Source organism: Oncorhynchus kisutch, linkage group LG2 (genome assembly GCF_002021735.2).
Source record: "Oncorhynchus kisutch isolate 150728-3 linkage group LG2, Okis_V2, whole genome shotgun sequence".
NCBI lineage: Eukaryota > Metazoa > Chordata > Actinopteri > Salmoniformes > Salmonidae > Oncorhynchus > Oncorhynchus kisutch.
The window spans coordinates 33,440,229-33,454,077 of NC_034175.2; the positions used below are offsets into that span (position 1 = coordinate 33,440,229).

General features: G+C 41.3%; 1 protein-coding gene across 30 annotated transcripts in view; it reads right to left on the bottom strand.

Annotated features, from left to right (window-relative positions):
- The window catches only part of LOC109904047 (E3 ubiquitin-protein ligase MYCBP2), a 340,396-nt gene extending 327,864 nt beyond the window's left edge, over positions 1-12,532 (bottom strand). For 26 of the 30 annotated variants that reach the window (XM_031793404.1, XM_031793443.1, XM_031793356.1 and 23 more), the window contains exons 1-2: positions 11,839-12,506; positions 4,411-4,486 (exon numbers count right to left, since the gene is read on the bottom strand). In XM_031793404.1, coding sequence (XP_031649264.1) covers positions 4,411-4,486; positions 11,839-12,104 — 342 coding nt within the window. In that variant the 5' untranslated portion in view covers positions 12,105-12,506. Of the gene's footprint in view, positions 1-4,410; positions 4,487-11,838 lie in introns of all 30 variants that reach the window. The other 4 variants (XM_031793477.1, XM_031793472.1, XM_031793485.1 and 1 more) reach the window with 1 other exon arrangement.
- Positions 12,533-13,849: the final 1,317 nt, after the last annotated feature.

Consider the following 13,849-nt stretch of genomic DNA (forward strand, 5'->3'; position numbering starts at 1 on the left):
AGATCTGTGCCTTGACACAATCCTGTCTCAGAGCTCTACGGACAATTCCTTCGACATCATGGTTTGGTTTTTACATGCAATGTCAACTGTGAGACCTTATTTAGACAGGTATGCCTTTCCAAATCATGTCCAATCAATTGATTTACCACAGGTTGACTCCAAGTTTTTAGAAACCTCAAAGATGATCAATGCAAACAGGATGCACCTGCGCTCAATTTCAAGTCTTGTCGCAAAAGGTCTGAAGATGTAAATAAGGTGTTTATCAACCTCAAAAATATTTTTGTTTTGTCATTATGTGGTATTGTGTATAGATAGTAATTAAAAAAGATGTAATCAATTTGAAGAATAAGGCTGCAACGTAACAAAATGTGGAAAGAGTCAAGGGCTTTGAAAACTTTCCGAATGCACTATACGTGTCATGTAAAGAAAGCAAGGTTTGAGGAAATAGGGTATGTTTTTCCTAAACAAAATTGAGGATTTCAGTAAGAGAACTTTTCAGTCAAATGGCTGTAATTATGTTTCAGCATAACAGACACCGCGATAAATACTGATGATCAACGCAGCAGGGAGGAGAGAGATAACGGGTACTAGTCACACAGCGCAGCAAGTCTGAGGCCGGGCCAGGCAGAATCAAACAAATTACTGGTCGGATTCCTTCTAGTCATTTGTGTGTCTTAATTATTTTATCAAACTGTGTGCTTGAAAGGGCCTCCCGGGTGGCGCAGTGGTTAAGGGCGCTGTACTGCAGCGCCAGCTGTGCCATCAGAGACTCTGTGTTCGCACCCAGGCTCTGTCGTAACCGACCGGGACGTCTGTGGGGCGACGCACAATTGGCCTAGCGTCGTCCGAGTTAGGGAGGGCTCGGCCGGTAGGGATGTCCTTGTCTCATCGCGCACCAGCGACTCCGATGGTGGGCCGGGTGCAGTGCGCGCTAACCAAGGTTGCCAGGTGCACGGTGTTTCCTCCGACACATTGGTGCGGCTGGCTTCCGGGTTAGATGCGCGCTGTGTTAAGAAGCAGTGCGGCTTGGTTGGGTTGTGTATCGGAGGACGCATGACTTTCAACCTTCGTCTCTCCCGAGCCCGTACGGGAGTTGTAGCGATGAGACAAGATAGTAGCTACTAAAACAATTGGACACCACGAAATTGGGGAGAAAAGGGGTCAAATTCAACACAAAAAAAAACACAAAAAAACTGTGTGCTTAAAGCATCAAACAAGCTCAGTGAATATTGTTGATTTAATTCAAACACAGGATGATATTTATAAAAAAATACAAAAATAATATATATATATAATATTTCATATACCTTTGACGTTACCCATGCAGAGCAAGGGAAACAACCACCCCAAGGCTCAGAGCGAGTGAAGTTTGAAACGCTTAGCGCGCGCTAACTAACCGGCCATTTCACTTCGGTCACACCAGCCTCATCTCGGGAGTTGATAGGTTTGAAGTCATAAACAGCGCAATGCTTGACGCACAGCGAAGAGCTACTGGCAAAACGCACGAAAGTGCTGTTTGAATTAATGTTTACGCACCTGCTTCTGCACACCACCGCTCAGTCAGATACTTAGATACTTGTATGCTCAGTCAGATTATATGCAACACAGGACACGCTAGATAATATCTAGTAATATCATCAACCATGTGAAGTTAACTAGTGATTATTATAGTTGATTGTTTTTTATAAGATAAGTTTAATGCTAGCTAGCAACTTACCTTGGATTACTGCATTTGTGCAACAGGCAGTCTCCTTGTGGAGTGCAACGAGAGAGAGGCAGGTCGTTATTGCGTTGGACTAGTTAACTGTAAGGTTGCAAATATGGATCCCCCGAGCTGACAAGGTGAAAATCTGTCTTTCTGCCCCTGGACGAGGCAGTTAACCCACCGTTCCTAGGCCGTCATTGAAAATAAGAATGTATTCTTAACTGACTTGCCTAGTTAAATAAAGATTAAATAAAAAGGTGTAAAAAAATAAAATACAACAAAAACAACAAAAATCAGCAAATCGGCGCCCAAAAATACCGATTTCCGATTGTTATGAAAACTTGAAATCAACCCTAATTAATCGGCTATTCCGATTAAATCAGTCGACCTCTAGTTGAGATGTTTTAGGTGGTTTTGAACATGATAATATTTCCACACACAAAAAAGCAGTCTGAATAGCAAAAGCATTAAACTGCTTCAGGATGAAACTACTACAATAGCATTCCTCCCTTTTCCCCTCCTCCTGCCATGCCAGACTCCACCCATGTGTGTGTTTGTAAGCAGAGAAGCAGGCAAATGAGGAAGAGGCCCTTTAAAAAAAAAGTAGGCTCAGCGATATAACAGGTGCAGAAAGTAAACAGCAGAGTGGGTCAATTTACACAACTAAGAGTTCTGAATCAAGTGGATCAACTTTGCCGCTGTTCCGTTCTCGTATCTACCACGTAACTGCGTGAAGCGAACTTGCGCACATACTGTGTGACTGTGAGAACTAAACCTTCTATCTCGCTCGTCGAAATATCGTGGTGCTGCTCATGCAAAGTCACTTCGCTGAGTATACCTTTAAATACCATGCTGTGACAGAGGGGGGGGGGGGGGGGGCGTGTTCTAAAGCACAAGCTGGCCCGAGCCGTATCAGAAGGGGAAACGGGCGTGAAATGGGACCAGTCCCACACTAGATCAGAGAGGGGAGCCAGAGCGAAAGGAACCAGCCCCACCTGTATGAGAGAGGCATGAGTGAAAATCGGACCAGCCGCACCCACCGTGTGATGTTTGGGGTGTGCCTGTCTGCATCGCTCTACCCTCTGCCTGCTTGTGGCTCAACACTCACAGGGGAAATGTTTTAACCAGTTATGCATTAGGGGGCGCTATTAAAATTTTGGGATGAAAAACGTTCCCGTTTTAAACAAGATATTTTGTCACGAAAAGATGCTTGACTATGCATATAATTGACAGCTTTGGAAAGAAAACACTCTGACGTTTCCAAATCTGCAAAGATATTATCTGTGAGTGCCACAGAACTGATGCTACAGGCGAAACCAAGATGAAATTTCAAACAGGAAATACCACAGATTTTGGAGGCACTTTGTTCCAATGTCTCCTTATATGGCTGTGAATGCGCAAGGAATGGGCCTACACTTTCTGTCGTTTCCCCAAGGTGTCTGCAGCATTGTGACGTATTTGTAGGCATATCATTGGAAGATTGACCATAAGAGACTCCATTTACCAGGTGTCCGCTTGGTGTCCCCCGTCGAAATTATTGCGTAATCTCCAGCTGCATGCATTTTCCCATGTGGTTTAGAGGAGAAACCAAACTGCCACGAATGAATTATCATCGAATAGATGTGAAAAAATTTGGAAAAAAGTTCGGCGTTTTGATGACTGAATTTTCGTTTTTTTTTCTCATCCAAACGAGAAACAAAACGGAGCGATTTCTCCTACACAAATAATATTTTGGGAAAAACTGAACATTTGCTATCTAACAGAGTCTCCTCATTGAAAACATCCGAAGTTCTTCAAAGGTAAATGATTTTATTTGAATGCTTTTCTTGTTTTTGTGAAAATGTTGCCTGCTGGATGCTAGGCTTAATGCTATGCTAGCTATCAATACTCTTACACAACGGGATTGCTCGTCGCAACAGGTTAACTGCTAAAGAAAGAAAATCCTCAACAGCCAGGCATTACCAGGGTCCCACCACAGTGCAGATGACACTTGCAATGTGAAAGAAAAGATAAATATATCCACATCAGCTCTGGGGGTTTGTTTAGGTTTGGGAGACTATAAGGGTAGGGCCTACTACACCATTTTATTCCTAGCCCTGCACAGAGAAACACAAAGGAAAGAGTCCTAGCACAGGTGAGGAGATGGAGGGCAGGCTGGCAACGGTGTCCGTGGAAATGTGGAACACATAGGTTGCTCAGCAACAGCTCCATCACACCCAAGCCAGACCCACTCCCATTACTACTTCAACCTCCTTCTCCAGCTACTCTTCCAGGTGAGAGAGCTGAAGCCCTGGCAGTTGGTCAAGCCGACTAAGTAAAACGGTGTTCCTGGCAACCAACTTAAATATTAATGAGGGAGAAACTAATGCATTAATGTTGTTATAATCAAAATCAGCAGAGTTCATTTGATCAACGGCAAAACCAGCTAAGCAAGCCTGTGCTCATACATGTGTATAGCCTAGGAGGTGTAGTTATGTATACGAGTTGTACCATGAAAATAAAATGCTTTGATAAAGGTGAAGCATTACAAGAAAATATCATTTTATTCTCAGCTTGAGATTCTCAATAGGCAACTCCAACTTTCTTTGACCAAAAATAACTTAAAAGCAACAAATTTGCAATGAAAACAATGTATTATTCTGAAAAAAAGTGAGTAACTCACAAGGAAAGAAAGGTCCCTCTTGTACCAATAAAATATATCTTACCTTGGTTCTTGTTTTGACTTTTGACTTGACCTTTTGGCGCCGTTTCAGCTTCTTCTTGCTCAAAGTTTTCTTTCCCCTGAAACACATTGTGAAATAAAATAGCAAATTCAGTAAGAGTTGGGCCTATAGCCTATCACAGAAATGTCTAATCAATACGCAAAAAAATACATGTAAAAAAAAAAATATGCTAACAGACGGAGCCAAAAAAGAAATGTCCTCCCTGTCAAGTGCATTTATTTTCAGCGAATTCCACGTGTAAACATTTGTATGAACATAAGATTCAACAACCAAGACAAACTGAACAAGTTCCACAAACATATGACTAACAGAAATGGAATAATGTGTCCCTGAACAAAGGGGGGGGTCAAAATCTAAAGTAACAGTCAGTATCTGTTGTGGCCACCAGCTGCATTAAGTACTGCAATGTATCTCCTCCTCATGGAGAGCACCAGATTTGTTACTTCTTGCTGTGGGATGTTACCCCACTCTTCCACCAAGGCACATGCAAGTTCCCAGACATTTCTGGGGGGAGGGGTGGCCCTAGCCCTCTGATCCAACAGATTCCAGACGTGCTCAATGGGGTTGAGATCCGGGCTCTTCGCTGGCCACGGCAGAACACTGACATCCCTGTCTTGCAGGAAGTCACGCACAGAACGAGCAGTATGGCTGGTGGCATTGTCATGCTGGAGGGTCATGTCATGATTGAAGGTCGACCGATTATGATTTTTCAACGCCGATACCGATTGGAGGACCAAAAAAAGACGATAATGATTCAATCGGCCTATTTTTATATATACACATGTAATAAATGACAATTACAACAAATACTGAATTAACACTTATTTTAACTTAATATAATACATAAATAAAATAAATGTAGTCTCAAAAAAAGAATGAAACATGTTCAATTTGGTTTAAATAATGCAAAAACAGTGTTGGAGAATGTGGTCAAGCCTGCCACGCAGTCTCCTCATGGACTGCAATGTAATCGGCCATAATAGGCGTCCAAAAATGCTGATTGTTGTGAAAACTTGAAATCGGCCATGCAGATTAATCGGTCGACCTCTAGTCAGGATGAGCCTGCAGGAAGGGTACCACGAGGGAGGAGGATGTCTTCCCTGTAACGCACAATGTTGAGATTGCCTGCAATAATGACAAGCTCAGTCCGATGATGCCACCCCAAACCATGACGGACCCTCCACATCGATCCCGCTCCAGAGTAAATGCCTCAGTGTAACACTCATTCGACGACAAACGCGAATCTGACCATCACCCCTGGTGAGACAAAACCGTGACTCAGTGAAGAGCACTTTTTGCCAGTCCTGTCTGTTCCAGCGACGGTGGGTTTGTGCCCATAGGCGACGTTGTTGCCGGTGATGTCTGGTGAGAACCTGCCTTACAACAGGACTACAAAACCTCAGTCCAGTCTCTCTCAGCCAATTGCGGACAGTCTGAGCACGGATGTGCACTGATGTGCGTTCCTGGTGTAACTCGGGCAATTGTTGTTGCCATTCTGTACCTGTCCCGCAGGTGTGATGTTCGGATGTACAGATCCTGTGCAGATGTTGTTACACGTGGTCTGCCACTGCGAGGACGATCAGCTGTCAGTCCTGTGTTAGGCGTCTCCCAAATTGTGCACCGCCCCATGGGTCTCCCGGTCGCAGCCGACTGCGACAGAACCTGGACTCTAATCAGGATCTCGTGGCACAGCTACCACTGCACCCTTAGACCACTGCACCACTCTGGAGACCCTGTCAAACTTAACTATCGTTAGTTAAGGCAAGAAATACAGATACCAGACACAGCACCTTCAGAAAGTATTCACACCCCTTACATTGACATTTTGTTGTGTTACAGCCTGAATTTAAAAATAGATTAAATTGAGATGTCAAAGTGGAATTGTCATATTGTTTTACAACTTATTTAAAAATTAAAAGCTGAAATGTCTTGAGTCAATCCCTTTGTTATGGCAAGTGTAAATAAGTTCAGGAGTAGAAATGTTTAGCAAGTTACATAATGAAAAAAATATATACATTTCAACATAAAAGTGTAGATCTCATGTTTCATGAGCTGAAATAAAAAAATCCCAGAAATGTTCCATCAGCAAAAAAACATCTCAAATGTTGTACACAAACTTGTTTACCTCCCTGTAAGTGAGCAATTATCCTTTGCCAAGATAATCCATCCACCTGACAGGTTTGGCATATCAAGAAGCTGATTAAATGGCATGATCATTACACAGGTTCACCTTGTGCTGGGAACAAAAGGCCAATAAAAATGTGCGGTTTCACAATGCCACAGATGTCTGTGTTTTAAGGAAGCGTGCAACTGGCATGCTGACTGCAGGAATGTCCACCAGAGCTGTTGCCAGAGAATTTAATGTTGATTTCTCTACCATAACATCAGGTTCGAAAATTTGGTAGTACGTCCAACCGGCCTCACAACAGCAGACCATGTGTAACCACACCAGCCCAGGATCACCACATCCGGCCTCTTCACCTGCAGGATCGTTTGAGACCAGCCACCCAGACAGATGATGAAACTGAGAAGTATTTGTCTGTCATAAAGCCCTCGCGGGGAAAAACCTCATTCTGATTGGTTGGGGCTGGCTCTCTAGTGGGCCCACCTATGGGTGCGCCCCTGCCCAGTCATGTGAAATCCATAGGTAAGGGCCTAATGAATGGATTTCAATTCACTGATTTCCTTACATAAACTCAGTAAAATTGTTTAATGGGTTTATACTTTTGTTCAGTATAATAGGTTGCATGGACTCTGTATGCAATAGGTGTTTAACATGATTTTCAAACAACTACCTCATCTCTGTATGACAAACAGAGATCATTTTAAGATCCCTCAGTTAAGCAGTGAATTTCAAACACAGATACAACCACAAAGACCAGGGAGGTTTTCCAATGCTTCGCAAAGGGCACCTATTGGTAGATTGGGGGGGGCAGACATTGGAATATCCCTTTGAGCATGGTGAAGTTATTAATTACACATTGTATGGTGTATCAATACACCCAGTTGTAGGGAAGCCCCTGAAGTGACTTGACTGTGTCATCTTAGGAATTCAGCATTCCCAGTGTTGATCTTGCCAAACCACATCTTCACACCTCTGAGAAGCAGAGCTTCTGTTGTGATAACATCCTGTAGGTCTGATATCTGATTGGAGGTTAACTTTACAGTAATGCTATCAACCAACAACTCATATTTTGAATCCAAACAACTAAGTTGCTTATAAAAGGGTATTAGACTTGCTGTTATTTCGCCTATGTTCCTGACTTGCCGTGGTGAGATACCTACACTTTATTTTTCTTTCTCCCTCTCCCAAGAGCTATGGGTCATGGCACAATCCATGGTTTCTTTGTCCCGCTCTGATCATGCCTTGTAATACTTGTCATTGCTTTGCAATTTAAGCTTAATACATTGTACAAAGTAATTAAAAACACTTGTAATTAGAATTCCCATCTCATGACCGTTCCTTGATTGCACATGGTTTATCAAGTCTCTTGCATATTGCCATTTACCTTATGGGGTAAATAATCATGTTAAAAGGCTAATTACAGTCTTAATCCAAGTTGCATGTGGAAGTAATTCAAATACATACAGAGCATTCAGATTGTATTCAAACCCCTTGACTTTTTCCAGTTGCGTTAAAGCCTTATTCTAAAATGGATAAAATAATTTTTCTTCCATCAATCTACACACAATACTCCATAATAACAAAGCGAAAACAGGGTTAGACATTATTGCAAATGTATAAAAAAATCTTTAAATATCACATTTACATAATTATTCAGACCTTTAATTCAGTACTTTGTTGAAGCACCTTTGACAGCGATTACAGAGTTGAGACTTCATGGGCATGACGCTACAAGCTTGGCACACCTATATTTAGGGAGTTTCTCCCATTCTTCTCTGCAGATTCTCTCAAGCTATGTCAGGTTGGATGGGGAGCGTTGCAGCACAGCTATTTTCAGGTCTCTTCAGAGATGTTCGATAGGGTTCAAGTACATTGATACTTAGCCAAGACAACACAAGACTGGCTTCGGGACGTGCACTTAGGGTTGTAGTCATGTTGGAAGGTGAACCTTCGCCCCAGCCTGAAAACCTGCGCCAGTGCACTCAGGACTTAATTAAGGATCTCTGTACTTTGCATCAATCATGATTAGCCTCCCAGTCCATGCCGCTGAAAAACATCCCCACAGCGTGCTACCACCCCACTTCACTGTAGGGATAGTGCCAGGTTTCCTCCAGACCTGACACTTGGTATTCAGGCCAGAGAGAATCTCGTTTCTCATGGTGTGAGAGTCCTTAACTTCTTATGGCTGGGGGGCAGTATTGAGTAGCTTGGATGAATAAGGTGCCTCGAGTAAACTGCCTGCTACTCAGGCCCAGAAACTAAGACATGCATATTATTAGTAGATTTGGATAGCTCTTATTTGGATAGCTCTCAGCTCTTTTCTCTCCTCCTTCACAGTGGAAGCCTACAGGAAGCCTTAGGAAATGCAATCGGACCAAATTTTCACTATCTTGGATAGGCAAAGTGTTGAAAAACTAAAAACCTCAGATTTCCCACTTCCTGGTTGGATTTTTTCTCAGGATTTAGCCTGCCATATGAGTTCTGTTATACTCACAGACATCATTCAAACACTGATGTTTTTAAAACGGTTTGAATATAATATAATATTGCCTGCTGACCTTTCTTTTAGCTAAATATACAGGTTTAAAAATATATACTTCCGTGTATTGATTTTAAGAAAGGCATTGATGTTTATGGTTAGGTATACGGAGCAACAGTCCTTTTTCGCGAATGCGCACCGCATCGATTAAATGCAACGCAGGACACGCTAGATAAACTAGTAATATCAACCATGTGTAGTTAACTAGTGGTTATGATTGATAGATTGTTTTTTAAGACAAGTTTAATGCTAGATAGCAACTTACCTTGGCTTCTTACTGCACTCGCGTAACAGGCAGGCTCCTCGTGAGGCAGGTGGTTAGAGCGTTGGACTAGTTAACCGTAAGGTTGCCAGATTGAATCCCTGAGCTGACATGGTAAAAATTGTTGTTCTGCCCCTGAACAAGGCAGTTAACACACCGTTCCTAGGCCGTCATTGATAATAAGAATGTGTTCTTAACCGACTTGCCTCGTTAAATAAAGATGTAAAAAATAATAATAATAATAATCAAATCGGCATCCAAAAATACCAATTTTCGATTGTTATGAGAACTTCGGCCATTCCGATTAATCAGTCGACCTCTAGTCTGAATACCTTCTAAATACACTGTATAATCCCAATTAAGGCCACCATTTTATCTCTGAGAAAAAAGCGCTGGCTACGTTTGCCAGAGTCAAGCCTAGATGGAACACAGTTTGTCAAACTGATGTCAAAAGTAGATTTTTTTTCTCCATTTTAGCTAGCCCTTTTCCTAACCTTAACCTAATTATACTAAACTGCTACGTTAATTCTCCTAACCAGCTGCGTAAATTCTACGGAAATGCTCCTAAACCTACTTTGAGGTGTCAATTTTGATAGAACCATTTGCCAGGGTAGGGTTGCTACTACAGCCCTGTGAATTTGGGCCCACACACCATATAATTAGGAATTACCATAATACAATGGGCATGAACACTCTTATGATGGGATAAAGGTGAGCCATTTTGGTCAGGGAGATGGTCAACCATGGTTTGTCAATGCTGTAATAAACTATTGTGTAAAATTAATTTTAAGAATTGATCTGCAATGTTTGTTAGCTAGCCAACCAGACAGTTTTAGAGGAATGATTCCATACATTTTTTTTTTATTATAGAAAAGTGCTATATTCAGATTCAATTTGCCTAATTTTAGTTAATGTGACAAAACAATCTAAACCACTGAAATATTTTTTTAATAACCAAAAACAGTATTTTCAGCTGTTTAAAGTTGGTGTACAAAACCCAAAGTAAGATGCAAAAACAAAACTTAAGCATGGGAAGAATAGAAATAATGCACATAGAATAGATCTACCACTTCTTAGACTGCATTCAAAAAGAATGACAGATCTAAACACTCACATTGCTATGTGAATTTCATCAGTTACCCAAAAGGTGTAGCTTTAACTGACAATATGCCAACATTACATTCAAACAATACAGTCAATCCACAATAGAGGTCTTCATGGGTCTATCAGCTGTAGCTACATAGACCCGATACACAATCCCAATCTAACAGGACCTGGCCCAGACCCCTTAGAATATTGGGTACACACAGATCCGCGAAGCCCTCTAATATACAAACATACACCAGCTGAATCTGTGGATGATAAGACTTACACAAGTTGTGACACTATCATATATTAGCACTCACAGCTTTCCAAGAAAACAAAAATTGACATTTATGGTCTGTTTACACATCTTAGAGGCTATTTATACAGAACATTTGTATAAACTGTATTTAGAATTACATGACAATATCTTTGGTTGACAATTCTATTACACAATTTCTGAGATCTCACTTAACTTTATTTTCCTGCATAAGTAAAACCGTGTTTCTGCCTCTACTGCCACTCAATCCAATTGAATTGATTTGGGTTTCGCCCTGACCAATATGGCTGGAAATTAAAACCAATTCTCGAACATTCAGGGTTTATGACATAGCCCCACTAGTAACTAAATAGGATCTATACCACACACATTGGATCGAACAATCTAGCTAGCTACTTAGCTACGTGAGATGTCAAATCAAGCAGCTACTGACATTTGTTTTTATTTACCTGCCGAATGTATAGACTAGCTAGCTAACTACACACATTCACCAACATGCATTGATCATACGTAGAGTACAGTCCTGACGTAAGCTGGCAAGCCTGTATACTGCAGTGCGTAAAAAAGAACCAAAAACGCAACTAGAGTAGATAGCTAACGTTAGCTAGCTATGCTAAATAACGGGCTAGCTAATTAGGTTAGCTAGCTACTCATTACTAGTTAGTTGGCTAGTAAGTTACCGATTTAACCTAGTAACATAATTGACGGGTAACATCATGTGAGTAAATCAGCCAATTCAAAACTAACCTACCCGTCTCCCACAGTAAAATGATTATGACTGGACACTAACGTTAACGCTGGCAGCTATCATGTGGCCAGTTAGCTGTTAAACTGCTAAGTGTTGGATTGCTAGCTAGCTGTCAAAGCTAGCCACCTTGCTAGCAAACTAGGTAGAGAGGTTGGCCTGGCTAACTGAATATTAGCCGATTAAACATAACTCCATGATATAAGATGGATTTTCCATCGTAAATCGTTTAGTTTAGTAGACTAAGTGGATGTGAGCGTGCAGTCAAACAGTATTGGTTGTGTGACAAACCCTGCAGGTAGTTGGGCTAATTTGCAAGCTAGCTACAAGGCTAGCCAGCTTTGTGTCAGACATTTCTCATTTTCACCCAACCTACCTTCCTTGGTTTATCCCTTGCTCTTTGTCATTGATAGCCGTGGTATAAATCCTCCTGTATCTTTCCGCCAAAGCTCGCCCAGAGAGTAGAAGCTGGTACCGACTTCGGCAATCCGACTGGGTTCCCGGTGTTTGACACGAACCCATACCCGACCCAATGGAGGAGAAATCGTCACCAACTCCAGAAATGACCCTGATGCCTATCCTCATCGAAGGCGATGTGGATGGAAGAATCCCTCCACCGGCTGCAGCAGCAGCACACATCATCGTTTTGGAGAACAATGCATATATTACATTTAAAAAACAATTAGATAGTTTTCAATTATATCTCAACGGTCATTTTAAAAGCCTATATTTTGCGTCATTTGTCCATCCTGTACTGCAAAAACAACAGAATTGTTACATCCCAGTGTATCTTCCAAAAACGGAAAAAATTTTAGCCCGCGCGATGCAACTGGGAAATATGCTTCTAATTTCAGAGCGTCGAATCGTTCTTTCTTTCCCGGAATTCTGAATCTCAAACCATATCGTCTTTTAATTCAGGATTAAAGCAAAGAATATCAAATAAAATGTGTCATATCGCCTTTTGTTCTAGTTTGTTCATTGTGTATTTCTTCACCCAGAATTGGCAGCACCGTCAGTTGAGCTGCCATTTTAGCTTCATCATCCTTCCCTGTTCGTCGTTTCGCTGTCAAGCATGCATGCTGGGATACATTTCCATGCACATAATACTGTATTTGTAATAGTAATGGTATTATTCTAGGACACTCACTGCATATTGGAATACAATTCTTCGTATTTACAATTCCCGATAAATAATTAATAGTGTTTTGTAAGAGAAAATAATTCAGTTTTTATGAATATGTAGCTAGTTATTATTTTGAAAACAAGGAATTTCATTCAAGGACAATGCAAAAATCAAGTTAGGCCTAAATAGTCTGCTTTTGAATCTATTCATGTTTTTTCTTTCTTTCTGGCTTGGCCTTAATTTTAAGGATATTGTCAGTAACCATGGCAACCATATCAAATGGAAAATAATTGGCTACTTGGCTACTTATCTAAAGGCCTGAGATACATTTAATCTCTGGGGGAGAACACTTAAAAAGTATGGTACTTTTCCATGAAGAAAAATTGATGGAACTTGCACAAGTAATTTTGTGGCAGTGGGAGAAGTACCAACTGTTTTTTTACCTTTAAAGGCAAGTCAGAACAAATTCTTATTTTCAATGACGGCAGAGGAACAGTGGGTTAACTGCCTGTTCAGGGGCAGAACAACAGATTTGTACCTTGTCAGCTTGGGGATTTGAACTTGCAACCTTCTGGTTGCTAGTCCAACACTCTAACCACTAGGCTACCCTGCTGCCCCATTTTACTTATGCCAAGCAGTTAAATATTGTCACAGTTAAATTTAAATGATTTGTCTGATCATGCTGATAGACCAAAACCTTATTAGTTTGGATTGTGGGGCAGTTAGATCTCATATTTCATCACAAATGACTACACTCAGACTAGCCTAATAAACTTTTATACACTCTCCTACTATAATACCACAGTATATGCAGTACAGAAGACAAGGAGGCATTGTTGAAGTACAGCAGTGAAAGGTCCTCAGAGGAGGAAGAGGAGGGCCATCCTCCTGAGTGAAATGTCATACAAATACCTAGGAGGCTCGTAGACTTCAACCCCTTCCATAGACCTACATGGTAATTATGACCACTTCCAGAGGACATCCTCCAACCAATCCAATCTTTTTCAGTATGAACTGACATGTTGTCTATCCAATCATAGGATGAGGATGAGAGAATTAACCTGGGCTGCGGTCCAAACAATTAAAAGAAAATCCCTTGTCCACTTACATTTGCCTTATGCCCTTGGGTAATCCCCTTCGCCATCTTGGAGGGTGCTGTCGCTAGAAGCATGTGTTTCAGACATAAGGAAGTGGATGGCTGCAAACTTTCTACTTTTAAACTTGGACAAAACAGATATGCTTGTTCTAGGTCCCAAGAAACAAA